Source organism: Aythya marila (assembly GCF_965140915.1).
Source record: "Aythya marila genome assembly, chromosome: 25".
Classification (NCBI taxonomy): Eukaryota; Metazoa; Chordata; class Aves; order Anseriformes; family Anatidae; genus Aythya; species Aythya marila.
The window spans coordinates 1,678,966-1,696,262 of record NC_139066.1 but is presented as its reverse complement, the minus strand read 5'-3'; the positions used below and the strand labels follow the sequence as shown (position 1 = coordinate 1,696,262).

General features: G+C 54.4%; 1 protein-coding gene across 1 annotated transcript; it reads left to right on the top strand.

The window, feature by feature from the left end:
- Positions 1–13,813: 13,813 nt before the first annotated feature.
- LOC309887206 (feather keratin 1-like) lies at positions 13,814–14,755 on the top strand (the record flags this gene model as incomplete). The annotated part of the gene is made up of 3 exons (XM_082778749.1): positions 13,814–13,821; positions 13,938–14,037; positions 14,420–14,755. 3 exons carry the CDS (start codon positions 13,814–13,816, stop codon positions 14,753–14,755), a joined length of 444 nt encoding a protein of 147 aa, XP_082634875.1.
- Between the last annotated feature and the right edge of the window lie 2,542 nt (positions 14,756–17,297).

The following is a 17,297-nucleotide window of genomic DNA, read 5'->3' as shown; positions in this document are numbered from 1 at the left end:
TTGGTCGATTTGGGTCAGCTGTCCTAACTGTGTCCCCTCCTGAAAACTTCCCCGCCCCTAGCCTGCTCTGTGAGGGTGCAGAGGGGGAAACATAGAAGGCCTTGACGCTGAGCTCAATCGTTGGAGTGTCACCTCCGCTGTTTTAGCCACACAATCAGAACACAGCACCATATTGCCTATGGTGAAGACAATTGCCTTCATCACAGCCAGAGCCAGTACAGCCTGCTTCCCCCACTCCCTCTCCTGGCCTGCTCCGGGGCCATTTTCTGCATGAGCCTCCCCGCCCCGAACAGCTGCCCCTGGAGCAGAAGGAATTGCCACCCCTCCTCTTGCCTCTCTCCCTCTCCCCTGCTGCCCCCTTCCCAGGAACCTGTGTGGCTGCTGCCCTCCCGGGGCCGCATGCAGCTCTGGCTCCTCACTGGAGGCCAGCAGTGGCCACATGCCACCTTCAGCAGGCTGTGCACTGAGGCCAATATGGCACGCCAGGACAGAGAGGCAGCAAAGCTGGGCCTGATGGCCAGAGGCCCTGCAGAACTCATGGGCACCTCCCTCACGTGTGAGTGACAGTGCTTTCCAAGGGGCCCTACTGCACACGGCCTCATCCTTGGAAACGTGAATGGTCCCCATTTGTCCCACATGCCCCCTGACGTCCCCAGATGGTGTCTCGCAGCTGGTGTCTGGAGTGTCTGCAGGGGAAGGACGACTCAGAGGTGCGGGCTGGGATGCAGAAGAACTTTAATATTAGAGTCAAAAGAGGGAAACGAGGTCACACCAAGAGGGTGCCCCAGTGTAGGAAGCACCAGGGGCAGACGAGAGCATGCGCTGTGTGGCCACGGAGAGCATCCCGCCACCTGTCCATCTGCCCACTCCACTGAGGGAAAAGGGACAGAAGGTCCACACTAGGCTGATGTGGTGGGACTCAGAACTCAGTGGAGCTGCAGTGAGTAACAAGGACACAGGTGGGAAAGGAGAGAATGGAGGAGGAGTAAGGCAGACATGGGCCGTGCTCTCCGAGAGTCCCATGCTCTTCCAAGGGGTGTTGGGGAGGTTTGGCCACCCTGAACACAAGAAGCCTATGCTCTGTGCCCAGTCCGCTACCAACATCTGGGTCCGTGGGCGTCTTTCTCCCGGGCCATCACCAGCAGCTTTAGCAGGGGAAGCACCTCCTGCCGCAGTAGCCGCTGCCCAAGCCAGAGAGCCCAAAGCCCCCGGAGGAGATGGGCACTCCCTGAGAGCTGAGGATGCTGCCAACGGCAGCGGAGGTGGAGGATCCCACGGCGGTGTTCTGCGGGAAGGAGCTGAGGATGGGGCCGGGCAGGGTCACCACCACGGGAGAGGGCTGGATGAAGACGTTGGAGTCCTGGCACTGCCTGACACAGGGCTCATTGCAGCTGTTGGCCAGCGGAGTTGGGCCACAGGGTCCGCATGGCAGGCACTGGTTGTAGCAGGACATGTTTCGGGGCAGGAGGTGTACCTGGTAAGAGAGAGGACTCAGAGGAGAACTGTGGTGACAGAGGACCAGTCTGCCAGTCCAACCTAGAACAGCCGTGGGACATGCTTTTTGGGGAGCTAGCAACAGTGTAAGAAGGCCCACAGCCTTCTCCTTCCCTTTTTTCCCAGCAGCCTTGCAAGAACGTCCAGGCCAAAGCAGATCCCAACCAAGCCCTTATCTCGGGATTTATGTCAGCCAAGCCACAGCTTCACTTCATGACACACCTCCTGTCCCCTTCCCTCGCCCATGACTAGCAACCCCAAGACCCAACAGAGGAGGAAGGTGCAGACATGTAATGAGAAATCCCCAGGGAAGAAGAGGAGAAGAAAGGCCTTCAGACTCACCTCGTTCCCAGGGAGATGGAGGCGAGAGCAGTGGATGAAGAGAGTGAGGAGATTGGGCCTCTTTTATACCTCTCCTGCACTGCCCCAGGCCCACAGTCACTCTACGCAGGCCGTAATTTTCTGGCAGACTCACCTGAAATGCAAAATAGCCTTCCTAATGGCACAGGTTGTGCTTTGGTTTCTGTCAATTCTGCCATTTCATTTCCTCATTTCTGATTTGCCCATTTGGCATCAGAATCTCCTTTTAAGTAACAAGATGAGAGGTCAAGCATTTCCCTGAGCGGGAACACGTCAGTAGGGCAGCAGATGTGTACTAACTGCTAGAGAGTTTATTGGATTTATGTGGCAAAGTTTTGGTAATAGGGTTTTGTAGGGGTGGCCTCTGTGAGAGATATCCCGAAGCTGACCCATGTTACATAAGAGCCAGTTTCAGGTGGCTCCAAACTGGCCTGCTGCTGTCCAGAGCCAAGCCAATATGCAATGTTTTTTTGGCTGTGTGAGAGCAGAATTAAGAAAAGGAAAACTACTCTGGTACAACAGCAGCTGGGACAGCAAGGAGTGAGAAACAGCCCTGCAGACACCAAGCTCAGTGAAGAAGGAGAGGGAGGAGGTGCTCCAGGTCCTAAAGCGGACTCATAGAATCATGGAATCATTAAGGTTGGAAAAGACCTCCAAGATCATCTGGTCCAAGCACCTCCTATCACCAATATCATCCACTAAAGCATGTCCCCAAGTACCACAGCCAACCTTTCTTTAAACACCCCCTGGGATGGTCGCTCCCCCACCGCCCCAGGACAGCCCCTTCCAATGTCTGACTATTCTTTCTGAGAATAAATTTCTCCTCATTTCCAACCTGAACTTCCCCTGGTGCAACCTGAGGCCATTCCCTCTAGTCCTGCCACGAGTTATCTGTGAGAAGAGGCCAACCCCCAGCTCCTTTCAGGTAGTTGTAGAGGGCAGTAGCATCTCCCCTGAGCCTCCTCTTCTCCAGACTAAACAACCCCAGTTTCCACAGCTGCTCCTCACAGGACTTGCGCTCCAGACCCTTCACAGCTTTGTAGCCCTTCTCTGGACACACTCCAGGGCTATGATGTCTTTAAACAAAGACATTAAAGACGATGGCCCCAACACCAAAAACCCTGGGGAGCACCACTCGTCAACAGCTGGATTTGACTCCATTCAGTCAGAAGTTCCCCTGTGGCCCGTGGAGAGGCCTCTGGTGGAGCAGGCTGTCCCCCTGCAGCCCATGGGTACCATGGCGCAGCACATCTCCACACTAGCCCATGGAGGATCCCCCAGTGGAGCAGGTGGTCCTTGCCCGAAGGAGGCTGTGGCCCATGGAGAGGACCACAGTGGAGCAGGCCCTGGGCCAGAGCTGCAGCCCATGGACAGGACCCCACGCAGGAGCAGGGGTTCTGGGGGGAGCTGCCGCCCGTGGGGGAACCCATGCTGGAGCTGTTTCTTCCTGATGGATGGACCCTGTGGTACAGACCCATATTTGCAGCAGTTCTTGAAGAGCTGCTGCTTATGAGAAGCCCACGCAGGATCAATTCAAGAGGGACTAAATCCTGTGGGAGGGACCCCACATTGGAACAAGGGCAGAGAGTTACTGTGAAGGAGGGGCGGAGTCGAAATGTTACGGACTGACCACAGCTCCCCCTGCATGTTGCCAGTGTACCTTCTGAGGGGAAGAACGTAGAAGTGGGTGTATGGGGGAAAGGTATTTTTAGTTTTTTAGTATGTTATATATATAGTTTATATATACATGTATATATATATATAGTTTTATAGTAGGTTATATAGTATGTTTAGTTCTATAGCTTTATATTTTATTTAGTAATAGGTAATAAGTTACATTAATCTCCCTATTCTGAGTCTGTCTTGTCCGTGACTATAACTGGTGATAGATCTCTCTGTCCTTATCTTCATCTGTTTTCACAGAATCACAGAATCACAGAATTTTCTAGGTTGGAAGAGACCTCAAGATCATCGAGTCCAACCTCTGACCTAACGCTAACAGTCCCCACTAAACCATTTCCCTAAGCTCTACATCTAAACATCTTTTGAAGACTTCCAGGGATGGTGACTCAACCACTTCCCTGGGCAGCCTGTTCCAGTGCCTCACAACCCTTTCAGTGAAGAAGTTCTTCCTAACATCTAACCTAAAACTCCCCTGGCTCAACTTAAGCCCATTCCCCCCGTCCTGTCACCAGGCACATGGGAGAACAGGCCAACCCCCACCTCGCTACAGCCTCCCTTGAGGTACCTAAAAAGAGCGATAAGGTCGCCCCTGAGCCTCCTCTTCTCCAGGCTGAACAAGCCCAGCTCCCTCAGCCACTCCTCGTAGGACTTGTTCTCCAGGCCCCTCACCAGCTTCGTTGCCCTTCTCTGGACCCGCTCAAGCACCTCCATGTCCTTCTTGTAGCGAGGGGCCCAAAACTGAACACAGTACTCGAGGTGCGGCCTCACCAGAGCTGAGTACAGGGGGACGATCACCTCCCTAGCCCTGCTGGTCACACTGTTCCTGATACAAGCCAGGATGCCGTTGGCCTTCTTGGCCACCTGAGCACACTGCTGGCTCATATTCAGCCGACTATCCACCATCACTCCCAGGTCCTTCTCTGCCTGGCAGCTCTCCAACCATTCCTCTCCCAGCCTGTAGCTCTGCTTGGGGTTATTGCACCCCAGGTGCAGGACCCGGCACTTGGCCTTGTTGAACTTCATGCAGTTGACCTCAGCCCATCGGTGCAGCCTATCCAGATCCTCCTGCAGAGCTTTCCTACCCTCAAGCAGATCGACACATGCACCTAACTTGGTGTCATCTGCGAACTTACTGAGGGTGCACTCGATGCCCTCGTCCAGATCATCGATGAAGATATTAAAGAGGACCGGCCCCAGCACCGAGCCCTGGGGGACGCCACTATTCCATCATATTTCCTCCCCCTTCCCTTTAAGGCAGGGAAATTAGAGAGTGGTTGTGATGCAGCTCAGCTGCCCTGCTGAGTAAAACCGCCATAGAGTAGGTCAGAAGGGGTAGAAGATGAGTCCCAGGTGCTGGAGGGGTCCTGCATATCCTTCTGTCTATGCAGAGCCCTCCTTGATGACCAAAGCCTCCCTCACCTGAGGACACAGCACATCCTCCTACAACTTGGCCTGGCTCCCAGCCTGCTCCACCAGCTCATTACCTGCATAGGCAGATGGGCTGTGCTGCAGTTTTGAAATGCCCTGGCACAAGACAGCTCCTTTTTAATGACATGTTTTCTGTATCCTTGGCCTTGTTCCCTCTTGTGGCTGTCTCCTGGGCTCTTCAGGCAAGCCATGTTGTCAGCTGCTGTGAGGAAGGCAAAGGTTGCTTTCCTGAGCACAATGATGCCCAGCAAGTCCTGGGGAATCAGGTCCCTTCACTACCAGAGGACTGAGTTATTCACCGGGACAGTGTCTTGCTCCACCACTCCCCTTGCCATACCATGCACTTTGGCCAGACATATTCTATGACCAGCAGTAAAACCAAAGACCTGCCTTCTTGTGCAAAAGATGCTGACCATCCTGTGAGCTGCCTGAGGTATGAGAGTTCTGGTCAGAAGGTCATGCTGCAGGGTAAAGGCTGTTGGGGCTGCCTGGAGGGTGGCACAGCTCGAGCTCAGGCTCAGATGGAGCTGCCTGGACAGAGGGGGATTTGGCAAGCATGGTGCTCAGGCCTGCAGAGAGCAGGCACTATGGCTTGGCCTCATGCCAAAAGTGTGGCACGTGGCCAGTCCCAAATTGGAGCATGACTTGTCCTGGGCAGGGAGAGTCTCTCTCAGGAAGTTTGCCTGCTGAAGGCATTCCCTTGCCCTCCTGGGGTGTGTCCCAGCTGCCTCCCATGTCTGCAGGGCAGGGAAGTGCTTTGATCATGCAGCAGGGATGCATTGCCTCCTTGATGGAGTCTGGGAGGTGTTTCTGTAGCCAGGGCCCTTGTGAGCAAGTCCCCTCGCTGAGCATGCCCAGCCGCATGACAGTGCCCATTCCTGCCAGCCCTCTCTTGTTGAGTGGGAGCTTCGTTGTCCCCCCAGTGGTGCCGGCTTGTTCTCTTGCCTGAGGAGGGCTTTGACATGGCAGAGGATGTGTGCTGAAGTTCTCATGCTAGGACATATTGCCTGGGACCCAGAGACAGGTCCCAGCAAGGGGGAAGATGTTTTCCTGTAACCCTTGTTCCCCTCGAAAAAGTGATTAGGATAGATCCTTCACATAGTCCCATGTCTTTGATTAACATGGTGAAACTTGTGTATCCCTTGCCTCCCACAGTCCATGTCTGCCTGTATTCTGAGGTCAGACCTCCTCAGAGGGGATCAGGGGGCAGCTCATGGGAGGTCATGGACAGCTTCCAGACACCTCTCACAGAGGCGACCCCTGCAGAACCTTGCCATGTAAACCCAATAAACCCTCTAGCACTTAGGACTCATGTGCTGCCCTACTGACGTGTTTCCGCTCAGGGAAATGCTTGACCTCTCATCTTGTTACTTAAAAGGAGATTCTGATGCCAAATGGGCAAATCAGAAATGAGGAAATGAAATGGCAGAATTGACAGAAACCAAAGCACAACCTGTGCCATTAGGAAGGCTATTTTGCATTTCAGGTGAGTCTGCCAGAAAATTACGGCCTGCGTAGAGTGACTGTGGGCCTGGGGCAGTGCAGGAGAGGTATAAAAGAGGCCCAATCTCCTCACTCTCTTCATCCACTGCTCTCGCCTCCATCTCCCTGGGAACGAGGTGAGTCTGAAGGCCTTTCTTCTCCTCTTCTTCCCTGGGGATTTCTCATTACATGTCTGCACCTTCCTCCTCTGTTGGGTCTTGGGGTTGCTAGTCATGGGCGAGGGAAGGGGACAGGAGGTGTGTCATGAAGTGAAGCAGTGGCTTGGCTGACATAAATCCCGAGATAAGGGCTTGGTTGGGATCTGCTTTGGCCTGGACGTTCTTGCAAGGCTGCTGGGAAAAAAGGGAAGGAGAAGGCTGTGGGCCTTCTTACACTGTTGCTAGCTCCCCAAAAAGCATGTCCCACGGCTGTTCTAGGTTGGACTGGCAGACTGGTCCTCTGTCACCACAGTTCTCCTCTGAGTCCTCTCTCTTACCAGGTACACCTCCTGCCCCGAAACATGTCCTGCTACAACCAGTGCCTGCCATGCGGACCCTGTGGCCCAACTCCGCTGGCCAACAGCTGCAATGAGCCCTGTGTCAGGCAGTGCCAGGACTCCAACGTCTTCATCCAGCCCTCTCCCGTGGTGGTGACCCTGCCCGGCCCCATCCTCAGCTCCTTCCCGCAGAACACTGCCGTGGGATCCTCCACCTCCGCTGCCGTTGGCAGCATCCTCAGCTCTCAGGGAGTGCCCATCTCCTCCGGGGGCTTTGGGCTCTCTGGCTTGGGCAGCGGCTACTGCGGCAGGAGGTGCTTCCCCTGCTAAAGCTGCTGGTGATGGCCCGGGAGAAAGACGCCCACGGACCCAGATGTTGGTAGCGGACTGGGCACAGAGCATAGGCTTCTTGTGTTCAGGGTGGCCAAACCTCCCCAACACCCCTTGGAAGAGCATGGGACTCTCGGAGAGCACGGCCCATGTCTGCCTTACTCCTCCTCCATTCTCTCCTTTCCCACCTGTGTCCTTGTTACTCACTGCAGCTCCACTGAGTTCTGAGTCCCACCACATCAGCCTAGTGTGGACCTTCTGTCCCTTTTCCCTCAGTGGAGTGGGCAGATGGACAGGTGGCGGGATGCTCTCCGTGGCCACACAGCGCATGCTCTCGTCTGCCCCTGGTGCTTCCTACACTGGGGCACCCTCTTGGTGTGACCTCGTTTCCCTCTTTTGACTCTAATATTAAAGTTCTTCTGCATCCCAGCCCGCACCTCTGAGTCGTCCTTCCCCTGCAGACACTCCAGACACCAGCTGCGAGACACCATCTGGGGACGTCAGGGGGCATGTGGGACAAATGGGGACCATTCACGTTTCCAAGGATGAGGCCGTGTGCAGTAGGGCCCCTTGGAAAGCACTGTCACTCACACGTGAGGGAGGTGCCCATGAGTTCTGCAGGGCCTCTGGCCATCAGGCCCAGCTTTGCTGCCTCTCTGTCCTGGCGTGCCATATTGGCCTCAGTGCACAGCCTGCTGAAGGTGGCATGTGGCCACTGCTGGCCTCCAGTGAGGAGCCAGAGCTGCATGCGGCCCCGGGAGGGCAGCAGCCACACAGGTTCCTGGGAAGGGGGCAGCAGGGGAGAGGGAGAGAGGCAAGAGGAGGGGTGGCAATTCCTTCTGCTCCAGGGGCAGCTGTTCGGGGCGGGGAGGCTCATGCAGAAAATGGCCCCGGAGCAGGCCAGGAGAGGGAGTGGGGGAAGCAGGCTGTACTGGCTCTGGCTGTGATGAAGGCAATTGTCTTCACCATAGGCAATATGGTGCTGTGTTCTGATTGTGTGGCTAAAACAGCGGAGGTGACACTCCAACGATTGAGCTCAGCGTCAAGGCCTTCTATGTTTCCCCCTCTGCACCCTCACAGAGCAGGCTAGGGGCGGGGAAGTTTTCAGGAGGGGACACAGTTAGGACAGCTGACCCAAATCGACCAAAGGGATATTGCATACGATAGAGCATCATGCCCGGCAACAAAACAGCGGGACAGTTCTGCCTAAGTAGCCATCCTGCAGACACTTGCTGGACATCGGTCTTCTGGTGGGAGGTGATGAGGCACAGCCTTTGCATCACTTGCTTTTTCTCTCTTGTTTCCCATTCCCTCTTTAAAATGTCTTTATATAAACCGGGGAGTTTTTCTGTCTCTTTGACTTCCAACTGTCTCCCCCGTCCTGCTGCGGCTGCGGTATGAGCGAGTGTGTGGTGAGTGCTTAGATGCTTGCCGGGGTCAGCCCACCACAGAGTCCTCCCCCTACTCCTTCCATCTGTTCCCTGGGCTGTAAGCAAAACTTTGTGGGGAAGAGGGAGGCAGGGAAAGACTGAGGGCAGGAGGAGAGACAGCGGGTGCTTTCTGAGTGTCTCTAAGGGCCATCCATGAGCTCTCCAAAGCATCACCGCAGTCACCCAGAGCCCAGTCTGGCAGATGACTTCCTGCCAGCCTGCCCTCATGCCACATCATCTATCTTAAAGCCCCTCTATGGTTGCAGACCCAAAGCTGGTCCAGGAAAAGTTACTTGGGTGGTAAACCCACCCAAAGAGAAGTGACTCCCAGCAGTGCTCCGAGACACCGAGGACACCAATGACATCCTGGGCTGTACGAGCAGAAGCATAGTCAGGAGCTCAAGAATCATAGAATTACAGAATCATGGAAGGATAGAATTATAGAATCATGGACTCAGGTTGGAAGAGACCTTAATGATCATCTAACTCTAAGCCCCCTGCCACAGACAGGGATGCCACTTGCTGTATCAGATTGGCCAAGGCCCCATCCAGAACGGCCTTGAACACCTCCAGGGATGGGGCATCCACAGCTTCTCTTGGCAACCTGGTCCAGTGCCTCATTACCCTTACAGTGAAGATTTCCTCTTAAGGTCTAGTCTAAATCTGTCCTCTTTTAGTTTAAGACCATTACCCCTTGCCCTATCATTCTCTACCCAAGTTAAGAGTCCTTCTCAATCTTTTTGTTTGTTTGTTTGTTTGTTGTTTTTTGTTTTTTGTTTTTTTCCTGAGACCTCTTTAAGTACTAAAAGGTTACAATGAGGTTTCCGCAGAGCCTTCCCTTCTCCAGGCTGAACTTCTTGAGCTCTCTCAGCCTTTCTTCAGAGGAGAGGTGCTCCAGCCGTCCAATCTTTTTTCACCTGTCCTGGTTTCAGTTAGAACAGAATTAATTTTCTTCCTAGTAGCTGGTGGAATGCTGTGTTTTGGCTTAGGATGAGAAGAGTGCTGATAACACCCCGATGTTTTAATTGTTGCAGAGCAGTGCTTATACCAAGCCAAGGACATCTCAGCCTTTTGCTCTGTCCTGCCAACAGGCAGGCTGGGGATGCAGTAAGAGCTGGGAGGGGACAGACCCAGGACAGGTGACCCAAACTAGCCAAAGGGGTATTCCATACCATCTGACGTCATGCTAAACAATATATAGGGGTGGCTAGCCGGGGGGAGGGGGGCCGGACTGCTCGGGGTTAGGCTGGGCATCGGTCAGCAGGTGGTGAGCAATTGCATTGTGCATCACTTGTTCGTACATGTTAGTAGTAGTAGTACTATTATCATCATTGTATTATTATTATTATTGTTATTATTATTTTCCTGTCTTATTAAACTGTCTTTATCTCAACTCACGGGCTTCACTTTCCATTTCTCTCCCCCATCCCAGAGAGGGAGGGGGGAGGGTGAGCGAACGGCTGCGCGGTGTTTAACTGCCGGCCGGGTTAAACCATGACATCACCCTACTCTGGACTTGCTCTAACAGGCCCACATCTTTCTTGTGCCGGGGGCCCCGGATGGGGATGCAGTACTCTGAGTACTCATGAGGGCAGAGTAGAGGGGGACAATCACCTCCCTCGACCTGCCGGTCACACCTCTTTTGATGCAGACCAGCATGCAGTTGGCCTTATGGGCTGAAAGCGCACATGGCTGGCTCGTGTCAAGAATTTTGTCCACCACAACCCCCAAGTCCTTCTCTGGCAGGGCTGCTCTCGATGAGTTCTTCTCCCTGTCTGTGCTCCTGTCTGGGATTGCCCTGAGCCAGGTGCAGCACCTTGCAGTTGGACTTGTTGAACCTCATGCAGTTCACATAGACCCACTTCCCCAGCCTGAGGAGGTCCCTTTGAATGGCATCTCTTCCTTCTTTTCTATCAGCTGCACCACTCAGCTTGGTGTCATTGAGGGCAGTGACAATCCCACTCTGCTCGGCACTCCTCCAAACGCATCTGGAACACTGTGCCCAGTTTGGGGCTGTGTAGCAAGAAAGACTGACCAAGCACAGCAAGTTCTGCAGTGTTGTTGTTAGGAAGGGATTTCCTGTCTTCTCTTGGGCAGCTATGCCCTCCACCTTGTCAAGGAAGAGAAGAAACAGTGTGCACACCAAAATGCATAGAAGCCAATCAATTATGTTGGATAATTCCATCCAGCTCTAAGTAACCACATATTTAGAATCCAGAGGGTGACCTGATACATGAAGAAGCATTCTGAATGCAAGCCTGTGTTAATGATCGCAAAGCATGATCATCAGCAGCCACCCGCTCCCAGAACTACCCGTGAGCAACACCTCTCTCCCCAGGCATCCTGGAAAAGCTGCTGCAGGGGAAAGACGACTCAGAGGCACAGGCTGGGATGCAGAAGAACTTTAATATTAGAGTCAAAAGAGGGAACCGAGGTCACACCAAGACGATGCCCCAGTGCAGAAAGCTCCAGGGGCAGACGAGAGCGTGCACTGTGTGGCCATGGAGGGCATCCCACCACCTGTCCATCTGCCCACTCCACTGAGGGAGAAGGGACAGAAGGTCCACACTAGGATGTCACTGTCGGACTTTGAGCCCAGTGGAGCTGCAGTGAACAACAAGGACACAGGTGGGAAAGGAGAGAGTGAAGGTGAGGAAAGGCAGACATGGGCTGTGCTTTCCAAGAGGCCAGGCTGGCCCCATCCATTTGCAATGGTGCTGGGAGTGTTTGGCACCTCAGTGCAAGAAGCCAGTGCTCTGTCCGCTACCAACTTCTGGGTCCCTGGGGGTCTTTCTCTAGGGCCATCACCAGCAGCTTTAGCAGGGGAAGCACCTCCTGCCGCAGTAGCCGCTGCCCAAGCCAGAGAGCCCAAAGCCCCCGGAGGAGATGGGCACTCCCTGAGAGCTGAGGATGCTGCCAACGGCAGCGGAGGTGGAGGATCCCACGGCGGTGTTCTGCGGGAAGGAGCTGAGGATGGGGCCGGGCAGGGTCACCACCACAGGAGAGGGCTGGATGAAGACGTTGGAGTCCTGGCACTGCCTGACACAGGGCTCATTGCAGCTGTTGGCCAGCGGAGTTGGGCCACAGGGTCCGCATGGCAGGCACGGCAGGCACTGGTTGTAGCAGGACATGTCTCAGGGCAGGAGGTGTACCTGGTAAGAGAGAGGGCCCAGAGGAGAACTTCTATGAGAGAGGAGAAATGTGCCAGACCACCGCGGGAAAGCCATGGTACGTTCTGTTTTGTGACCTGTCAGCTGTGTAAGGAGCCCCATGGGCTTAACTTTGGACACAAGAGCTCGGCCAGGACTGTCCAGTCTGACAAAGCTCCCCACCTAGCCCATAGCAGCGGAGAAATTCAGCCAAGCTGCAGGTTCTCTCCATGACACGTGTGCTGCTCTTTTCCCTCTCCCATGACTAGCACTCCCAAGATGCAGGAGAATATGAAGAGGCAGGCATGTTTAAGAAATCCCCAGGGAAGAAGAGGAGATGAAAGGCCTTCAGACTCACCTCGTTCCCAGGGAGATGGAGGCAAGAGCAGTGGATGAAGAGTGTGAGGAGACTGGGCCACTTTTATACCTCTCTGCACTGCCCCAGGCCCACAGTCACTCTACGGAAGCCATAATTTTCCAGTAGACACTCCTTAAATGCAAAATATTTTAGCTAATAGCACAGGTTGTATTTTGGTTTCCATCAGCTCTACCATTTCATTTCCTCATTTCTGACATGCCTATTGTACCATACAGGCTACTTTCTGGTATCAGAGTTCAAAGGAATACCCCAGCAGGATCATATCAGTATGGGCAGAAAAGTGCAAGAGAGTGGTTGCATTCAGGCAGAGGACAGGACATGCCTTTGTGCACTTCAGGGAATGGCCGGTGATGTGTTTTGCAGGAAGAGGCCCCGCTCCTCCTGGAGCTGCAGTCCTCAGCAGAGGCTCCTATTCCTTAAGGATGCACCACAAGCTTCTCTCTCCTCCCTCCCTCATGGCTCCATCCAATGGCCACTGGTCTTTGCCTCCCCAGGCATCCAGGCTGTGCCAATGCTTTCAGCTGTCTGCCTTGATGCCATTACCACTTCCACTAACTTGGGAGGAGACAGCAACTGGGGGCCCGCTGGTGCACTCTGGTGCAGGGCTGCCACAAGGGGAGACCTAGACAGCCTGCGGGAATGGGCCCTCAGGAACCTCAAGGCAATCTAGAAGGACAAAAGGCAGGTCCTGCACAGGATGGGGAACAAACTCTTGCAGCACTGCAGACTGGGGACTGAACTACCCTCTGATCCTGCATCCCCTGGACCTCCTCTGAGTAGGTCTGCCCTACTCCTGCCATCAATGGCTGGCAGGAGCTGGCACTGCCACGCGGCTGGACATGCTCAGGGAGGGGACTTGCTCACAAGGGCCCTGGCTACAGAAACACCTCCCAGACTCCATCAAGGAGGCAATGCATCCCTGCTGCATGAACAAAGCACTTCCCTGCCCTGCAGACATGGGAGGCAGCTGGGACACACCCCAGGAGGGCAAGGGAATGCCTTCAGCAGGCAAACTTCCTGAGAGAGACTCTCCCTGCCCAGGACGAGTCATGCTCCAATTTGGGATTGGCCACGTGCCACACTTTTGGCATGAGGCCAAGCCATAGTGCCTGCTATCTGCAGGCCTGAGCACCATGCATGCCAAATCCTCCTCCATCCAAGCAGCTCTGTCTGAGGTCCAAGCTCAAGCTGTGCCACCCTCCAGGCAGCCCCAACAGCCATTACCCTGCAGCATGACCTTTTGGCGAGTACTCTCACAACTTGGGCATTTCAAAGCTGCAGTACAGGCCATCTGCCTATGCAGGCAATGAGCTGTGACTGGTGGAGTAGGCTGGGAGCCAGGCCAGCAGGAGAAGGATGCTCCTTGTCCCTTGGTGAAGGAGCCTTTGGGCATTTAGAAGGGCACACCAAAGATGTGAGAGGATATGTGCGCTTTCTATTTAAGAGGTGAATGCACTTCCACAGAGACAGGTACCATGCTCTCCAGAACTTAGGACTAATATACTGTCCCTACTGATGTGTTCCTGCCAGGGGAAATGCTTGACCTGTTATCCTTGTACTTGAAAGGAGCCTTTGTGGCCAAATGGTCAGGTCAGAAACGAGGAAATGAAATGGCAGAGTTGACAGAAACCAAAGCACAACCTGTGCCATTAGCTAAGATATTTTGCATTTGAGGTGAGTCTGCTAGAAAATTACGGCCCGCATAGAGTGACTGTGGGCCTGGGGCAGTGCAGGAGAGGTATAAAAGCAGCCCCATTTCCTCACTCCCTCATCCACTCCTGTTACCTCCATCTCCTTGGGATCAAGGTGAGTCTGAAGCCCTTTCTCCTCAACTTCATCCTGGGAAATTTCTTAGCACATGCCTGCCTCTTCATCTTCTCTTGGGTCTTGGGACAGCTAGAAATGGGAGAGGGAAGGGAACAGTAGGTGTGAAGTGTGGAGTGAAGTGGTGTGTGGAGTGAAGCTGGGTCCTGGCTGAGGTGTATCTGAAGCTATGGGCTAAGTGGGGAGCTTCCTGGGCTGGGATATTCTGTTCAAGGACATTGGTGCCCAGGGGAAGGAGAAGGCTGTGGGCCTCCTTTCACAGCTGCCAGCTCCCCAAACAGCATGTGCTGCTGCTGTCCAGTGGTGGGCTGGCAGACTGCTCCTCTCTCACCCTTGTGCCCCTTTGCGCCCTCCCTCCCATCAGGTGCACGTCCTGCCCCGAGACATGTCCTGCTACAACCAGTGCCTGCCGTGCCTGCCATGCGGACCCTGTGGCCCAACCCCACTGGCCAACAGCTGCAATGAGCCCTGTGTCCAGCAGTGCCAGGACTCCAACGTCTTCATCCAGCCCTCTCCCGTGGTGGTGACCCTGCCCGGCCCCATCCTCAGCTCCTTCCCGCAGAACACCGCCGTGGGATCCTCCACCTCCGCTGCCGTTGGCAGCATCCTCAGCTCTCAGGGAGTGCCCATCTCCTCCGGGGGCTTTGGGCTCTCTGGCTTGGGCAGCGGCTACTGCGGCAGGAGGTGCTTCCCCTGCTAAAGGACCACAGAAATTCAGAGCAGAGTGGGCACAGAGCATTGGCTTCTTTTGTTCAGAGGGACCAAACAACCCCAACACCCCTTATAGGAAGGATGGGGTCAGCCATGGTGCACGCTCTCATCTGCTCCTGGTGCTTCCTGAACTAGGGCTTCCTCTTGGAGCAACCTCTTTTCCCTCTTTTGACCCTAATATTAAAGTTCTGCTGCATCTCAGCCTGCGCCTCTGAGTTGTCCTTCTCCTGCAGACACTCCAGACACCAGCTGTCAGGACCAATGCTGTTTCTCTGGGGATGTCAGGGGGGCATGTGGGACACATGGGGACCATTCACATTTCCCAAGGGTGAGGCTGTGTACAGTAGAGCCTCTTGGGAAAGCACTGTCACCCACACGTGAGGGAGGTGCCCATGAGCCCTGCAGGGCCCTGGCCATCAGGCCCAGCTTTGCTGCCTCTCTGTCCTGGTGTGCCATATTGGCCTCAGTGCACAGCCTGCTGAAGGTGGCATGTGGCCACTGCTGGCCTCCAGTGAGGAGCCAGAGCTGCAGGAGGCCCCGGGAGGGCAGCAGCTATCTTTATGTTGACCCAGGAGTTTTTCTCACTCTTGGTCTTCCAGTTGTCTCCCCTACCCTGCTGTGGCTGTAGTGTGAGTGAGTAGTTGGTGGGTTCTTAAATGTTTGCTGGGGTCTGCCCACCACACAGGCTCACAAGGAGTGCATGTCCTCCATCTCCTACTCTTTCCATCTGTTCCCAGAGCTTCCTGGAACAGTTTGTGGGGAAGAGGGAGGTAGGAAGAGACTGAGGGGAAGAGAAGAGTGTCTCCAAGGTCCATCCATGAGCTCCTAAACACAGCACCCAAAGCCCAGTTTGGCAAATGCCTTCCTGCCAGCCCGCCCTCATGCCACATTGCCTATCTTGCAGCCTTTCGATGGCAGCAGGTTAAAAGCTGGCCCAGAAAAAGTTACTTGGGTGGTAATCCCATACAAAGAGAAGTGACTCCCAGCAGTGTTCTGAGACATCGAGGACACCAAGGACATCCTGGGCTGCATGAGCAGAAGCTTAGCCAGGAGGTGAAGGAAGGTGACAATCCCACTCTGCTCAGCACTCCTCCAAATGTCCAAATGCAGCTGAAGCACTGTGTCCAGTTTTGGGCTCTGTTTCAAGAAATACATTGTTCAAGTAGAATGAGTTTTGCTGATGTTGTCCAGGATTGTCAGGTAGCCACAGCAATTGGGTAATGAGGAGAATCTGGGGGTACAGGCTTTCCTTAGTGTGTAGAAAATCAGGTTTTGGTTGGAGACCAAAGAGCACCTTTGGAGTAGCTACCCTGAGGTCCTGAAGAAGACAGAACCAGGCTCAACGGTGTACCAGTGCATGGCTAAAGAGACGAGACCATGTGCTTACATTGAAAATATAATTGTGTTATTGGTATTATTTTTTTTCCCAAAGCCAATATGTGGCATGTAACAGCCGCTATGAAGAAAATTAACTCTATCCCAGCCAAAACCATGACAATATCCACCCCTTATTTCATACCATTTACATCACTCTCAGGTCCTCTGCTTTCTATTACATCCAGTGGTCACTGGTGTTTGTCTCCCCAGGCATCCAGGCTGTGCCAATGCTTTCAGATGTCTGCCTTGATGCCATTACCACTTCCACTAACTTGGGAGGAGACAGCAACTGGGGGCCCGCTGGTGCACTCTGGTGCAGGGCTGCCACAAGGGGAGACCTAGACAGCCTGCGGGAATGGGCCCTCAGGAACCTCAAGGCAATCTAGAAGGACAAAAGGCAGGTCCTGCACAGGATGGGGAACAAACTCTTGCAGCACTGCAGACTGGGGACTGAACTACCCTCTGATCCTGCGTCCCCTGGACCTCCTCTGAGTAGGTCTGCCCCCAGGGTAGAGTCAGACATGAACGGTGGAAGGCAAGGGACACACAGGCCTCACCGTCCTGGCCAAAGAGATGGGGCTGTGTGTAGGAGCTCTCCTGAGTGCTTTCTGGAGGGAAAGAAAGGCTTGCAGAAAACATCTTCCCCCTTGCTGGGACTCGTCTCTGGGTCCCAGGCAATACGTCTTCTCCTAGCATGAGAGCTTCAGCACACATCCTCTGCCATGTCCCAAAGCCCTCCTCAGGCAACAGAACAAGCCAGCACCACTGGGGGGACAAGGAAGCTCCACGCAGCTGGGCATGCTCAGCGAGGGGACTTGCTCACAAGGGCCTTGGCTACAGAAACACCTCCCAGACTCCATCAAGGAGGCAATGCATCCCTGCTGCATGATCAAAGCACTTCCCTGCCCTGCAGACATGGGAGGCAGCTGGGACACACCCCAGGAGGGCAAGGGAATGCCTTCAGCAGGCAAACTTCCTGAGAGAGACTGTCCCTGCCCAGGACAAGTCATGCTCCAATTTGGGATTGGCCACGTGCCACACTTTTGGCGTGAGGCCAAGCCATAGTGCCTGCTCTCTGCAGGCCTGAGCACCATGCATGCCAAATCCCCCTCTGGTCAGGCAGGTCTGTCTGAGCCTGAGCTCGAGCTGTGCCA